Below are 17,450 nucleotides of genomic sequence, written 5' to 3'. Positions count from 1 at the left end.
GCCGAGGTTTCACTGTCCTATTGAATACGTTTGCCATCCTATTTTGATACAGTTGACCATGACATCCTATGCTCATTCTCTTTTCATCGATGAGCACGAGTTGTTCTTTCTTGACACGTATCCATTTTGCGTTGTCTAATTTGTCTTCCTAAATGACACTCAAAGATGGTGTCTCGACCTCTGCGGGTATCACAACTTTCGTGCCATATATCAGCATGTATGGCATGTCTCCAGTGGAGGTTCTCATGGTGATGCGGTAACCCAGCAAGACAAAGGATAGCTTCTCGTGCCACTACATGTTATTGTCCATCATTTTCCATAAGATCTTTTTCATGTTTATGTTGGCTTCTTCAACCGTTCCATTCATTTGTGGCTTGTAGGCTGTGGAGTTGCGATGTATGATTCTGAACTTCTAGAAAATCTCCTCATGAGATCGCTGTGGAGATTGACTTCATTGTCAGTTATGCTTGACTCTAGGATCCTGAATCTGCAGACTATGTTGTTACGGATAAAATCTGCCATTACTTTCTTTGTGACGACTTTGTATGTAGAGGCTTCGACCCATTTGGTGAATTAGTCGATGGCTACCAGGATGAAGCGATGTCTGTTTAATGCGGCGGGTCCTATAGGTCCAATCACATCCATGCCCCAAGCGGCGAACGGCCAAGGAGAACCCATTACGTTAAGCTCATTAGGTGGAACCCGAATGAAATCCCCATAAATTTGGCATCGGTGATACTTCTGCACGTAACAGATACTATCACTTTCCATGGTCATCCAAAAGTATCTGGATATTAAAATCTTCTTGGCTAATGTGAAGCCATTTATGTGAGGCATGCATGTTCCTGCATGTACCTCTTCCAGTAATCTTGTTGCTTCAGTGGAATCTACACACCTTAACAGACCCATGACTGGGGTCCTCCTATACAGGACTTCCCTGTTAAGGAAATGTGATTTTCTAGTCTTCTTAGTGATCGCTTCTGACCATTGGTGGCCTTCTCTAGGTATTTTCTTACTTTAAAGAACCTTTTGATGTCGTAGTACCAAGGCTTACCATCTGGCTCTTCATCCATATGGAAACAGTACACATGGTGATCTCGAACCTTTATCTCGATAGGGTCGATATAATTCTTGTCTGGATGCTGGATCATAGATGAAAATGTTACAAGTGTGTCGACGAACTCATTCTGGATTTTAGGAACGTATTTGAACTCAACCTTGGTGAAGTTCTTACACAACTCTTTTACGCAGTGCTTGTATGGAAGGATCTTGACATTCTTGGTGGTCCATTCACCTCGAACATGGTGTATTGGTAAATCAGAATCTCCTATGATCAAAATTTCCTTGATGTTTATGCCGACGGCCAACCTAATCTCGAGAATACATGCTTCATATTTTTTCATATTATTATTTGTGCAAGGTAACCTTATCTTGGCTGACGTCGGGTTATGTTATCTTGACTCAGATATTAGGACTGCCCCAATCCCTACACCTTTGAAATTTGCTGCTACGTCGAAATACATTCTCCACACCGGGTATGACTCCGTAATGTCCTCTCATGAGAATAGCACTTCTTCATCCGATAAGTATGTGGTGAGTGGCTTGTAATCTTTGTCAACTGGGTTCTCTGCGAGATGATCGGACAATTATTGTCCCTTGATATCTTTCTGCGTCACATACACAATATCGAATTTGCTGAGAAGAATCTGCCATTAGGCCAACATTCCTATAGGCATCAACTTCTAGAAAATGTACTTGAGCGGATCGAGTCGGGATATCAGATGCGTGGTATATGCTGACATGTAGTGTCTTAACTTCTGAGTGATCCAAGTCAAAGCACAGCAGGTCCCTTCCAACAAGGTGTATCTAGCTTCATATGGTGTGAACTTCTTGTTCATGTAAGAGATAGCTTGCTCCCTCTTTCCTGTCTCGCCGTGTTTTCCCAACACGCATCTGAATGTGTTATCCAAAACGAACAAGTATAGTAACAGTGGCTTCCCGGGTTCAGGAGGAACCAACACCAGTGGATTCCACAAATACTCCATGATCCTATCGAAAGCTTTTTGACATTCTTCTATCCATTTTGAAGCAACATCCTTCTTCAACAACTTGAAAATATTATCGCACATTACTGTCGATTGGGATATGAACCTGCTGATGTAGTTCAATCTGCCGAGGAAGCTCATCACATCATTCTTGCTTTTGGGTGGTGGCAAGTCTTTAATGACCTTGATCTTTGAAGGGTCCAACTCTATCTCTTTCTTGCTGATAATGAAACCTAACAATTTTCTTGCAGGGACTCCGAATGTACATTTCATAGGATTCAACGTCAAATTGTACCTTTGCAAACGTTCGAAGAACTTCTTTAAGTCACTCAGATGATCCGCACTCTTCTGGGACTTGATGATGACATCGTCCACAAATACCTCGATTTATTTGTGGATCATGTCATGAAAGAGGGTCATCATGGCGCTCATGTAGGTAGCACCGGCGTTCTTGAGACCAAACCGCATGATCCTATAGCAATAAACTCCCCATTGCATGGTGAATACTATTTTTTCCGCGTCTTTTTCGTGCATCAGAATCTGGTGGTATATGGTGAAACAATCCATGAACGATTGCAACTCATGCTTCGCACATTTGTCGATAAGGATATGAATATTCGGTAGAGGAAAATCATCCTTTGGACGAGATTTTTTGAGTTCTCTATAGTCCACACATACCCTAATCTTCCCATACTTTTTTGGTACCGGTACGATGTTTGCCAACCATGTAGGATAATCCGTGACTCTCACCACATTCGCCTTTATCTTCTTGGTGACTTCTTCTTTTATCCTTAGACACAAATCTGGCTTGAATTTTCTAGGTTTCTGCTTGACTGTTGGTCTGGCGTGATCGGTGGTCAATCAGTGTGATAAGATGTTGGTTCTTAGCCCGGGCATGTCGTTATATGACCAAGAGAACACATTTTATGTATTGTCGGAGGAGCTCAACCAATTCTTCCCTTTGCTCTATCTTCTAATGGATGTTGATTCGAGTTTCTTTCATGTCTCCTTCACTTCCCAAGTTGATTACTTCTGTTTCTTCAAGGTTGGGCTTTTTCTGGCTCTCTAGCTGCCCGATCGCTTGCAGGAGGTTCTCAGGCATCATGCTCTCGTCGTACTCTTTGTAGTCTGGATCATTTTGCTCAAGGGTTTCGTTACATGTCATAATCGCGGAATGCGGGTTCTTATCGATTTGGTTACTGAAATGGAAAACTAAGTATAAATAAGAGCTAAAAATGGAATTTGCAATGATTTCAGGAAAAACGATTCTTTTCATTTCATTTAAAAGAACGTCTCAGCGTTCAAAGAGGCAATTAACAAAAACTGTACATGCACGGTTCAAGCCTCAATTGACTGTGTATTTTTTCAAAATTACCGCAATTCTACACTACCAAGACTCCCGGCGAACCAGAGACAGACTAGCGGTCCAATTTTGTAAAGTCTATCCTGGTTCGGCATCCCGAATGATCGATGTCTTGATATCAGCTTCCCCACAACAGTCCATGATCATAGTCACGAACAATCTTCCCATTCCATTGATGATGTCATCCTCTGGTGGTGAGCTCTGACATGGGTCTGGAATACACTCTGGTACAAAATCTCTCTTCTTAAGGTTACCAGTATAGGTCTTTCCAGTTGTAGGTTGATACCCCAAGTCAGCGCTACCTTTCTGCCCTTTTGGTTCAATTCCATCTGATCGGGCTCCGAGGCCAATACCTGGTCAGTACCCATACTTCATCATCTCTCTCAGTGCCTTCTTTGACCTGTACAGTGACTGCATACCATGGATCTACTCACTTTCTTCCATTTTAGTTGCTTACATGATATCGACCGCATGAAAGGCGACCCCATTTAATCCTTTTATGAAAAGGGACGGCATACTCCATGTAAGCTGACCGGCTCCACTCTCCATGTATCATACTCTCTTAGCAACCCCACTTGAACTTCAAACATTGATTGAGAGTGGAAAGAACTACCTGTGCCCTACGTATCCAGGGCCTTCTCAACCACAGGTTGTACGAAGACGAAATGTCTATCACCTGAAAAAATATTGGAAACTCAACGGGTCCAATCTGTAATGCTAAGTAGATTTCCTTGATGACATATTTCTGTGACCCATTGAAAGCCCTTAATCTTACATGGCTTTCTTTCACTTCCCTCAAATAGAATTCCAACGCTCGCAGAGTAGAGAAAGGCAAATGTTTACTCCAGATCCTCCGTCGACAATTACTCGAGACACGACCTTATCCCCACACTTGACTGTGATATGTAGAGCTCTGTTATGATCCACACCCTTTATAAGTAGTACATTCCTCTGAATGGAAATCATGTTTTTTTCAATTATCGTTCCAATGGTTTCTACTAACGCTTCACTGGTAGCATTACTTGGCACACTTACTCCACTTAGCACCTTCACCAGAGCATCCCTATGACTGTCGAAGATCATCAACAAAACAATGATCGATATGTGAGCAGTGGTCTTCCTCAACCGTTCTTCCACAAAAAAACTCTTTAAGTGGCATCTTCCTCCAAAACTTTACCACCTCGGCATCTGTTATGTTTCTTCTTTGGTTTTGTTCTCTACTCGGGTTCCATCGGTTCACCTCTTCTGGAGCGTAACACCTTCCTTACCTAGTAATTCCATGAGCAACTGTGGTCTACAACTTCTCGACTCTCCTCATTTCTGATGACGGTGGTGGACAGTTGTTGGTATGTTTGAACCACCATATGAGGTTTAAATTGAACAATAATCAATGGAGTCTTTCGGGGTGGTACTCTTGCATCTTCGGTATTCCCAATAGTGACGATAGTACCCCTCAAATCGCAATCCTCATCCAATGCAATCATGTTGGCTATTGGATTGCTATGGTTCGATAGTGGGTTACAGTTTACATTCGGTGGAGCTGGGGTACATTGTATGGATCCATTTTTGATTACCAACTAGATCTCATTCTTCAGTCTATAGAAGTCCTCAGTATCATGCTATCACACCCCAAAACCGAGGAGCGCGACCGGCGCTCAACCGAGTGAACCTGACCGAGCAATCCTGTAAGATTTAACTCTACCCAAACTCATCCACGATTGGAGATAATACATATTTTCATTAATTAGACAAAAAGGTGTTCATGTCCACAATACCAATTCATTTCAAATAGTTTCATCCTTTTTAAAGTCTCAAATGGACAAATAATACAACCACAACATAACATACTTTGTCTTTTCCAGCTCCAATACACAACCCACACTATGTCTACGAAGCCTCTATATATGAAGAAGAGTACAATGATCATGCCGGCAACAAGGCCCCGGCTATACCTCAAATTGAATACACAAACTACAAAAGATACATGACCCCCGGATGAAGTGGGGCTCACCAAGTCAGCTAAGTTGAAGGTGTACTGTTATCACTGATCAATATCTCATGCTGTGGAACCACCTGCATCCATTTAAAGATGCAGCGCCCCCGGCAAAAGGGACGTTAGTATTGTCGAATAGTACTAGTATGTATAACTAAACACCCTCTCAATGGAATGACAAATAATACAACAAAATTATCATAATGTTAATGGAAGCTTTAATCAACATCAAACCTTAATTTAGGATCAAGACAGTGTTTCAAGTAATTTCCATATCTCACATTAGGAGATTTTTAGTATCGATAATTCCATTGTTCATAATACCATTATTCACAATACCAATGTTCACAATACCAGTACTCACAATACCGATGGTCACAATACCAATGTTCACAATATCGATGTTCACAAAACCAATTATCACAATACCGATGTTAACAATACCAATGCCACCGTACTTTTAGCACGGAGTCCGATCACCCGGTCGGCTAGGCTATCTCATTAGAGAATCAACCATAATTACTATCAACACCAATACCACCGTAATTTTAGCACGGAGTCCGCTCATGACCCGATTGGATAGGCTATCTCATTAGAGAATCAACCATAATTATTATCAACACCAATACCACCATAATTTTAGCACGGAGTTTGATCCCAACCCGATCGGCTAGGCTGTCTTATTTGAAGACATCAACGAAAATCTCAATTTCAATTACAATTTCTAGCACAATCACCACCATGTGTGCGATATGGTGTCTGATCACGACCCGATCAGCTAGGCTGTCTTATTCGAGACATCAACCTTTTTGTATCAATCATCACATTTCATATTACTTTCACATCTTTTAATTTCATTGGCACTAATGGCCATAATTTATGAGATCATTCTTGGTACGTTGCCCATATTTAGTATTTCATGCTCACCTTTTCACTTTCAAACATTAACGTCATCATTACCAACAACAACAATTCAATTCAAGGTGAGTAGTACACCTGTGAGCAATTAAGAGTCTAAGGCACATAGAGATATTTCACAAAATTTGGCATAATAGCATTCGTTTGAACTTGACTTAAAGTCAAAATATTATTAATGCACAACCCATATTTTAACACATCCTCAATTGGTAACATAACATGAATAAAGCATTTGGGGTACTTATTGAACATATATCTTTCAACCCAATCTTACTTGGAATAGCCAATTTTATAATGAATCAATCGGGACTTACATAATTCACTTGAATATCGTGGGATTCAATTCTAAGAGAAGAGCTTAGTCAACATACCTCAATCGAGCTTCCTTAAACTCTAAAACGTTCTAAAATTATTAGCAACTTCAATCTATTTTAGAAATATAACAAATTGAACCAAAATTAGGAAGATGATCATAGTTCTAGCTCATTTGAGCATTTTATCAAACATTAGGTGTGCATAAGGTTTTCAAGGTCCTTTTATGGAGAATTCCATCATCCCACAACCTAATCTTTACCATGCTTAGTTCAACAATCTTCCTACACTCCTTGATATCACATGCATATAAAATAAACAACTCTAATGCCCAACAATTATCTTGTTAATTACCCATTTCTAGACAAAATTCGAAATTGAGGGTTAGGGTGTAGAATTTTATCTCTAGGATGAAGACCTAGTAAGTTTCCCCTTCTTAATCTTCCAAAACCTGAGCAAGAATTGAAGAATCAATTATTGAGGAACACCTTCTCACTCTAGGGCACTCTCTCTCACTCTAAAATATCAGGTTATAGCTCAAACATGACCCAAAATGTGTATTTAATGAAGTAGGGTCGGGTTTTAAAAACTCAAAAATAAAGCTTCGGAACAGGTTCTGCGGACGTATATGCGACCGCATATCGGTCGTATAATTGGTGTCCAAAATGACCAAAAGATCTGTCTGTGTCTGCGGTCATTATGCGGTCCACATAATTATTCTGCGATCGCATAGTGCAATGCATAACAGTTATACGGTCGCATAGTCAACCGTATAATTGCTTCCAACTGGCCCAATTAACTGCCTCACTCTGCGGCCATTATGCGGTTCGCAGAGCAATTCTACGGTCGCATAATGGATCGCAGAAACACATTTCATTGCCAAATATTTTCCTTTACTTTCCGGTGCATTGTTCAACCAAAAAAGTTCGAGCAGCGGCGAGCTTGCGAGGGTGTACATTCTCCCCTGCTTATAAAATTCTCAAACAGGTAAGCCCAATTCGGCACCACGAAACAATATTTGTTTTTGCAAATTTTTATCGGGTTTTACACTTAAGTACTTCGAAATTTTCTGGAGTATTACATTCTCCCCTGCTCAGGATCATTCGCCCTCGAATGAGGGTAAAATCCGTCATTATCATCTTATGTAACTCCTTTTTTTTTCATACCACACTCCAGCAGCCCCAAATTTGACTAACTCCCAAAATTTCCAAAACTTTTGCCAGAGTTTCCCTTGTAACTAGGCCTATCCACCTGTCAGAGAAGCCTAGAAACACATCCTAACAGTATATACATAATCCAACTACGTAACATAATACGAAACAACATCAATTATGGCCTTATAAGCAATATATTTCCAGAAAGGAACACCCTTAACGTCAATTGTTCAAATGATACAAAATTCATAAAAAGTAAGTCTTATAATTTTCCTAGATCACAACTTTATAAATACATGGTCATTCAAACAAATAAGGATACTTTTTCTTCATTTCTTCCTCGGCCTCCCAAGTAGCCTCTTCAACCTGTTGGTTTCACCACAACACTTTCACGGAGACAATTTCTTTATTTCTCAATTTTCGGACTTGCCGATCAATAATAGAAACCTGAATCTCTTCGTAAATCAATTTCTCTTTGCCTCAATAGTCTCAACCGGAACAATGAGTGTCGGATCTCCAACTATTTCCTTCAACATAGACACATGAAATACCGGGTGTACTAATGACATCTCAGGTGGTAGCTCAAGCTTGTACGCCACCTCACTGATCCTCTGAATGATTTTGTACAGTACAACATACCTCGGACTCAATTTCCCTTTCTTACCAAATCGCATTATTCCTTTCATGGTGGAAACTTTCAAGAATACCTAATCATCTTCTTTGAACTCCAAATCCCTATGACGAACATCCAAATAGGATTTCTCACGACTCTGAGCAGTTTTCAACCGTTTCTTAATGATTTTTTACTTTTTCCATAGCCTGATGCACGAGGTCTGGCCCTATCAACTCTGCTTCCCCAATTTTGAACCCCCCAAAGGGAGATCTACATCTCCTACCATAGAAATCCTTGAACGGTGCCATTTGAATGCTTGCATGATAGCTATTGTGATATGAAAATTCTATGAGTAGTAAATGATCATCTGAGCTACCTTTGAAGTCTTAGAACACAAGCGCGCAACATATCCTCAGGCGTTTGAATAGTCCGCTCTGCCAGTCCGTTCGTCTGCGGGTGAAAGGTTGTACTAAGATTCACTCGATTACCCTAACCTTTTTGAAATTTCTTACAAAAGTTAGCAGTGAATTGTGCTCCACGATCATAAATGATGGAAACTGGGGTGCCATGAAACCTGACTATTTCTTTGATATACAACTGAGCATACTACTCCGCTGTATCGGTAGCCTTAACCGGCAAGAAATGTGCTAATTTCGTGAGTCAATCCACAATAACCCAAATTGAGTCAAACTTGTGCAGAGTGCACGGTAATCCTACCACAAAGTCCATATTAATCATTTCCCATTTTCACATTGGAATTTCTATGTTCTGTGCCAACCCATCGGGTCTTTGGTGTTCGTCTTTCACTTGCTGATAATTTGGACATCTTACCACAAAGTCTGCCACATTTCTCTTCATATAATTCCGCCAATATACTTCCTTAAGATCATGAAGTGTTAGCTTCAGTCAAAATTCTTTCTCGGAGACCATCCACATTTGGAACACATAGTCGCCCTTGCCTTAATGTACCATCATCCATGCCAAGAGAAAAGGCCATGGTCTTATGTTTATGAATCTCCTCTTTCAATTGCACCAACAATGGATCGTTGTATTGCTTATTTTTGACTTTCACAACAAGCGATGATTCATCCCTATTTTGCATAATTACCCCTCCTTCACTAGAGTCCGCAAGACGAACTCCCAAACTAGCCAATCGGTGAAATTCTTTGGCCAATGGACTTTGATATGCCTCCAAGTGTGCCAAACTACCCATAGATTTTCAGCTAAGAGCATCTGCCACAACATTGGCCTTCCCAGGATGGTATAAATATCAATGTCATAATCCTTAAGTAATTCATGCCATCTTCTCTGCCTCAGATTCAATTTCTTCTATTTGCAAATATATTGAAGCATCCTTTGGTCTATGAATATGTCCACCTAGACCCGATACAAATAATGACGCCAAATCTCTAATGTCAAAATCACAGTCGCAAGTTCTAAGTCATGTGTTGGATTGTTTTTCTCATGATTCATGAGATGCCTAGAGGCATAAATGATAATCTTGCCATATTGCATCATTAGTGGAACATCTATATCAGATTTCACTTTCATATGACCTCATAAGAATTGAGTTCTACAAAAATTTCCTTGATATGATTACAGTGTTATTAGTACTTGCAACTTGTTTTTCCCAAATTTCTCAACAAAAGACATTACTAGGTCAGTTTTCTTATACGACCATCTATTTCAAATGAATAACATCCACTAGCTTGCACGCACATCCTGATAACATCAACCTGCATGGCATTGCCTCAAATATGAAGTAACATCGTGCTCATACCTTTCTTAGCAACCCTCTTTACTCCTTATAAGCCTTATAGGATTTTAACAAACCACTTTACTTCCCTCATGAACATTCTCACGATCCCTCTTTACTGCAAAACACTTCTCAAAACACATATCAACACCCTTCATATATATTCACTTCAACAAAATTCATTGTCCCGAACAGGGCTTTTTCTAAAACTTGAGATCCTCCTAAATTCTTCAACGACGATGTTTTGTTTTCCTTATAAGTGTAGCACTTAGTCCAGCTGATTTCATTGCCAAACATTTTCCTTTACTTTTCGATGCATTGTTCAACCCAAAAAGTCCGAACCGCGGTGAGCTTGCGAGGAAACATTATTTGCTTTTGCAAATTTTTACCGAGCTTTATACTTAAGTACTTCAAAATTTTTTGGGTTGTTACACATGCCTAGGAACACCTGAATGGTAGGCACAACGCTTAGTTGCATCGAAATTTGTAGAGGGTTGGTTGAGGATTCTCCATTCCACTGGTATATTAATCCGGCTCTCCTCAACCTTTCAAAGAACTGGGATAAGGATTTAGCGATAGGAATGAGGTTTTGGGGATCTTTTTTTCATAGTTTGGGTGTGGTCGTGGTGCATATGTGGGTCTATTTTGGTGGGTGGTGTTTTGGACTGGGGCATATGGTCGTGGTGGGTTTGGATTTATATTGGCTTGGGGTAGGTGTTATTGAGGTTGAGCATTGTAGAACGATTGAGTGTTATATACTGGGGCACATGTGGGTTGATGTGAGAGATGGGTGTTCATGAGGTAAGAGTTGCTTCTGCGATGAGGACTTGACTGATAGTAGGGGACGATTTCTGTTACTTCCTCTTTCTTCTTTTTCCTACTGCATATGGAACCAGATTGTATGGCCTTGCTGGCTACTTGCATTATGGCCATTGACTGTGTTTTGCCTAATTTGATGCCTTTTTTCGAAGAAGTATCCCATGTTAACAAGCTCGGGAAATTTCTGATCCATCATACCCATCATCTTTTAAAAATAAATCCCCTCTTATGGCCAGATAAAGTACTTGGTTAGCTCATTATCATCCAGTGGGGGTTGGGTCCTGGCAGCTTCCGATCTCCAGTGGCAAGTGTACTCTTGAAATGATTCTAAGTGTTTCTTCTGCAAATTCACCAAGGTGAACCTATCCGGAGACATCTCTGTATTAAATCTGAAGCGATTCATAAAATCCTATGCCATGTCTTGCACTCTCTCCAATTCCTAGGGTCTTGGCGGGCATACAAAGTAAGCGCTTCTTCAGTCAGACCCCTTATAAACAATTTCATTCTCATCATTTCATTTCTTCATACCCTAACCAACTTGTCGCAGTAGGCCCTCAAATGCACATGGGGATCACCCGTTCCATCAAAGATATCGAACTTTGGATGTTTATACACTGCGGGCATGCCAACATCGGGTTGTATACACAAGTCCTCATAATCAAGACTCTTGCTTCCTCGACCAACCTGGAGATTTTTCATATGCTTTCTAAACACTCGCAGTTGTTTTGACACTAACTCCTCTTCCTTATACTTCGATTGTTTCTCCATCTCAGCATATTGATTAATCTCGTATGGTACAATGACCATGACAGGAATGATAAAGGTTGGTTCATAGGTAACATATACGGGTGGAATATATCGCTCATATGTGGCGGTGTGTGCCGCAGGTATGTTCTGGGTCTAGTTGTTGGTAAAAATAATGTTCTCTCGAGGAGGGGTGTGAATAAAGTAGGTTGTGGCTGGTGGATTTTGTGATGTTTTGACATAATTTGGGACATAAGGTGTATGTATAGGGGGATTTGGCGGATTTGCAGGGGTTACTGGTGGTATAACTTGGGCTGCGTGATTCGTAGTCACAGCAGTTGGGGTACTGGTTAGTTGTCGGGTGGCTAAATGATCAGGTATTGAATATAAGCAAAGGAAGCAGGGTGGTTATGGAAGCGTCGTCACAACCAAATGTGCCAGCTCCCTGATAAGGTGGACTTCTTCTCTTAGTGATTCCATTTCCTAATCCATTCTGGTAGCATGCTCATCGATTTGGGTATTGCCCTTTTCCCACGATTGCCTTGCTTGTCATCTATTACTGGAGTGTTTACAGCCGGATTGTCAGTTGAAGACATCTTTCTTTTGGATCTCAGATTGTACGGTGGCTCAACTAGTTTTACGTATCAACACAAACCAACCTTTGTTTTTCGAGTTAAAATAAAACAATAAATCGAGAAAATAAAAAATGTAGAAGTTAGTTTCAGAAATTTCAAAAATATGAGCACGTAGAACAGTCAATTCTCGTATTCAAATAAGTGCATTTCTTAGGATACAGATGACCTATCTTTGTCGGAAGTAGGCCTATGTCGCGAATGCTTGACGAACAATCAAATTTTGACATATTTAGATCCAGAGCAAACTATGATTTTCATTGACAGGATATGGATTACAATAGATGGGAGCGGTAGTTACAACAGTATTTTCAAAGTTCAAAAGATTACATGGGCTTACAGATTCGCCTTTTAGGGAAATGATGAAAAGGGGGTACAAGATAAGGGAAATCAACCAACCACTAATAATCATCCCCGGAGTCACCTCTCAAGCTTTCTTATTTGGGCTCCTCTTCAGGGTACTCTTCAACTTCTTCTTCCTTCTCATCACTGTTGTACTCAGATTCTTCCTCGGGATCCTTCTCTGGCTCTATTTGTAACTCAATCAGTATGTACTCAATCACCTGATCATCGTCATCCAGTGGTTGAAACATATGGTTGACCGACCCTGGAACCACTAGTCGATGCATAGCGGTGGTGACGAGCTAGTGGAGCAAAATGTCAAGATATATTAGCAGAGCTGCTGTTGCATCCTCCAGTCCGGCCATTCCTTCTCTACTAGGTCTGGCCAACTCATACTCCTCTTTGATCCACACGAAATACTCAAGCGTGCATCTGGAATTATGACCCATTTGCATCATGATCAGGTCATTCCATTTATTTTGAAACCTCCTCAACCTCGAGACTAGAATTGTCCATTGTTAATCATCTTCATATAAATTTGTCCTCGACCAGAGGGGGTACATCTTGAATCAGAACAAATTGCCTAAGAACCCTCAGGGGTGCATACGACTGAATTGATTCAAGCCCCACAAACTCGATGAAGTAATTTTTCGAGCTCCTCAAGACTGCCCTTCCACTAAACCATGAAAGCTTCCAATTCACAAATTCTCCACTCAAATGAGTCAACATGTCTCTCCATTCCTCTTTCCCCGTGCGGTGTAATCCAGTGCCTCATCCTTTCGGTGTGGCTCGTGATCATGTTACTGATGCCCACAAAATAGTCGACGATTGCCTCCTTCTGAAAGAAATGCTCAGTGGCCCATATCTGGAGTAGTAGGTTGCAGCCTTTGAAAAAGTCATATCCTCTCGAATATGCTGACAGTGCCCAGAATCTTTCTGCCAATATCATGGGAAAAATGGTGACTTGCAGATTACCTCTAAAGGTTTCCAAGAAAAGGGGTAGCAGGTTGATGTTGATCCATCCCTTTATTTGTTGGAAGACTAGTAATCCTAATAGTGCCACAGAAAAGGTTAGGGGGCATAGACTCTCCCATGCTTCTTGATCTCATTGAAATTCTTCAAGGTGCCACTTGTAACTTTCCCGATGTCCGAATCTGTCGAACTGCTGGTCCAAGCTTATCTATCCATCTTTAACATTTCTCAAACTTTTGTTGTTTGTAACCCAACGCATAAAGGAACCGATGGTCGGGCATGGCAATTGGCACTATGGGTTTCCGCCCGGCAAATGTTAACTCCGTGAAGCTAGTGATCTTCTCCAGTGCTGGCATTAAATCATAATAGACAAACTCGAAAACCACCTTAGTTGGGTCTGTAAATTCTATCTGTAGTCTAGTAATGACCTTGTCGGCTCGAATGTTCATTAAAGCGGCCAGTACTTCCAAGTGTGTTATGATCTCATCCCCATGCTCTCGTCGATTGTTTCTCCACCACTACTTCAGCTTGTGTGGTACACCCATGACCATATTAATCTCGGGGATGTTGTGGTTCATTTCCAATAAAAAGGGTAAAAGGTTTGGTAAGTATTTGCTCCAAATTTTGGTTTGTCCTTCCACAAAAGGCATGTCGTTGGGTGCATGACTCGCTGACATTAAGGTGGCTTTCCTAATCATGAGTCAACACCAAGGACCGACTCATGTAAGGTTTATGTATCATGACCTATGTATGATATAGTAAATAATTTCCTAATTTTAGAGTTGAAGTAAATACTACGAGATGTTATGTCAATTGATGTGACAAAGTCGTTCTCTAAAACTAGAGAATTTCGAAAGAAGGTTTACATGGGTGTAAAAGACAACCCTCGCATGTCATTTGTGTGTGATAGTGTACAGCCAAGACTCGATAGGAAAAAATGTCATGATAGTGTATCACAGTAACAAATAATTGGCGATAGCAGTAACAATATTAAAATCATGCAAATAAATACATGTTCGATAGGTTAGAAAAATATAAAAAGTAAGACAAGTAATCATATATTTGCAAAATTAAGCAGAGTTAAAGCAACATATAAACAAATGTCCCCAAATTTCAAATGTAGCCTAAGTCTGCTAAGGTCAGAACCTAAGTGTAAATCTGTAACAGTGTCGTCATGATGTTGCACTCTATTTTGCACATGTCAAATCAAGATTCAACTAGTGGTTCCTCTGATGCTGATAAAAGAGAGTCGCCATATAATATTTTAAGGTATATTAGGACACCTATGTGTTATTAGATTATTATCCTATTGGTCTACTAACCAGTGAGATTTGGGTTAGGGTCATAGTTATTCTAAGGGAAAAGTATTAAGCATCCCTTAAAACATAGGCCAGGTTCGGGGAAGTAAAGGTCTATATTCTGCTAAATTATGTGCTTAATGTCTGTGGCATATTCCAGGTCTTGTTTAAAGTCTACTATTTTTGAAAAGAAAGTTGTATATGTACTTTGAAAAAAAAGGAATTATAGGCTTTATAAGTTTTATAACTTATGAAACAATCTTTAGAAATGTTTTTGCCTTCAAAAGGTTAAGAAAAGCTTTGTGAAAGATTTCCAAGTTTGAAAGAAGATTTGAATACTTTATCTCTTTTAACAATGTGGCATCTGTATGACTTAATAAAATAATGACTATTAGAAACATATATCTTAGATTGGGATAGATATAGCTTTCTTAAGAACTAATTTCAATTGGTGTTGTGTTTTTCTTTTTAAAACTCATTTCAGTTCGCAATCTCAAACCATGTTTGGTTTTTTCTTTTCTCTTCAAAATCGGCCTTGCATGCATCCTTTCGATTCTAAATTTTTCCAAAGAGAGCTCGTTTCGCTTATCAAATCTGTTCAATATCAAAACTTTATTGAAAAAAGGTTAGCGATAACAAAATGCAGTATTTTATTTATTAAGGAAGTAAGTGATCAAAGCATCAAAATATTTCAGTGAACATGATATAAATTAAGATTCTTTTTTATTTACCTATGGGCTTTGGTATGACTAGGTTCCTAAAACAATCAAAAGTACCAAAAGTATCCAATAATGATATTAATATCAGACATATATATAGAATTGAACGGCTAGATTTATCATTTAAGAGTGAAATGGGAAAGGAAGCTGGACTCTCAAAATTGGGCCAGTGGACCACGCTCAGAAGATCTACAAGCAGCGACATTCAATCAATTTTATTTGCATGAATCCTAATAGGATTAACGAGAGTCAATGACTAAGAGCTTGAAATAAAACTTTATTCATGGACAAGGTACCCTTTGGATTCCTGGCACTTTAGAGTTTACAATGGTCTCGTGGACCTCGAGCAGTGCTTGTGTTAGGGAAGGCTTCTTAACCACAAATCCAGTTTCACTCCAAATACCCTTAGCCACTCACACTCACTCTTCCTCAGGGGTTTATATACAAATAATGTATTCACTTAGCAATCAAGATCAGAGCAGTAGTGGATATAGAGGTTCAAACATAATTTCCACAGAATATTATCATTACACCATTTAGCCTTAGAATAAACCCAAATACAAAGAGGCAAACTACTGCAAGTACTAATAGTATCCAGTGATGCCAATGATCATTCATAGAATGCATCAGAACATTTAAAGAGGATGTCACGCATATGTTAAACATGGAGGATTGATGGAAAACTATCAGTAAGCTAGTTCAAGTTCAAAAGTACCTAATTGAGTGATCTAAGCAATTGTGAATGTTAGGAGAATACACTAGCACTACTTTTATTAATACTATTGGACTTAACATTTCAGGACATTTAACTAGGTCCACAGTTCATCAACAACCATTCTAGTGATCTTTATTACAATAAGACATAAACAAGTACATGGTTGAGGTCTTACTCTACTAAAAACATATATTGATAGCCTTGTTCAAATTTCATAAAGGGTAACAACATAAGCAGAGGCATCCATATAGGTAAGAAGGTCAGTTTTGATCTAGTTCAAACATAACAACATGATCTTTAGTCTATCATGTGCTCAAACAACTTCTAGGTTCACGATTAAGTCTCTATAGACAAGGACATCAATAAAGTAAGGATCAGTGTTCATTTTTAACAAGACAAGAAAGCATAACTGGGATAACACAATCTTGGAGGTCAACAGAAGTTACTCAACCTATATACAATGAGGTTTCTACAGCGTATCAAGATTACAAGACATGACAAATAAGCAGATAACATGATGATTATGCCAATTAGTTCATTGCATAAGTCCATATTATAATGACATATGAACTCTTAAGTGTGTACAGAAGGCATGGTTTCAATAATAGACTATTCTGTCAAAGCAGATAGATTTAAAAAGGTTTTAGTTCATTGTGAGGTTGGTTAGTATTTGTGGTTTTATGACTTGCGAGGTTGGTTAATTTCATTTCAAAAAAGGTTTTTGGGTTAATTTGGACTCTTTGGTTCTTGGCTTAGAAGCCTAAGATAAAATTGTTGACCAAAGTTTGACTTTTGTAAAAATGACCCCGGAGTGTTTTGGTGACTTCGAAAGTTTTGTATCGTGATTATAGACATGGGCATATTCCTGAAAGAGTATTCGGAGGTTCATAGGTTGATTTGACTTATTTTTGCCAAAATTTGGAATGGAAATAGGGTTTGCTAGTGTGCTGGTGCTGCCGTTGTCGCAATTGCGAGCACCAACATCGTAATTACGAACATGGCGGGGGCTCAGGAATTGCAATGGCGATACCTGATTTGCATTTGCGATGTTTGGG

General features: G+C 39.6%; 1 protein-coding gene across 1 annotated transcript; it reads right to left on the bottom strand.

The window, feature by feature from the left end:
* Positions 1 to 573: 573 nt before the first annotated feature.
* LOC138905751 (uncharacterized) lies at positions 574 to 1,403 on the bottom strand. Its single transcript, XM_070194273.1, has 2 exons — positions 1,027 to 1,403; positions 574 to 937 (listed from the first exon to the last, which is right to left on the bottom strand). The coding sequence occupies exons 1-2, from the start codon at positions 1,401 to 1,403 to the stop codon at positions 574 to 576; spliced, it is 741 nt and encodes a 246-aa protein (XP_070050374.1).
* Between the last annotated feature and the right edge of the window lie 16,047 nt (positions 1,404 to 17,450).

The sequence above is a fragment of the Nicotiana tomentosiformis genome, chromosome 2 (assembly GCF_000390325.3).
Source record: "Nicotiana tomentosiformis chromosome 2, ASM39032v3, whole genome shotgun sequence".
In the NCBI taxonomy this organism is placed as follows: Eukaryota; Viridiplantae; Streptophyta; class Magnoliopsida; order Solanales; family Solanaceae; genus Nicotiana; species Nicotiana tomentosiformis.
Note: the sequence above shows the minus strand (reverse complement) of the source record. Positions and strands in the feature narration are given on the sequence as shown.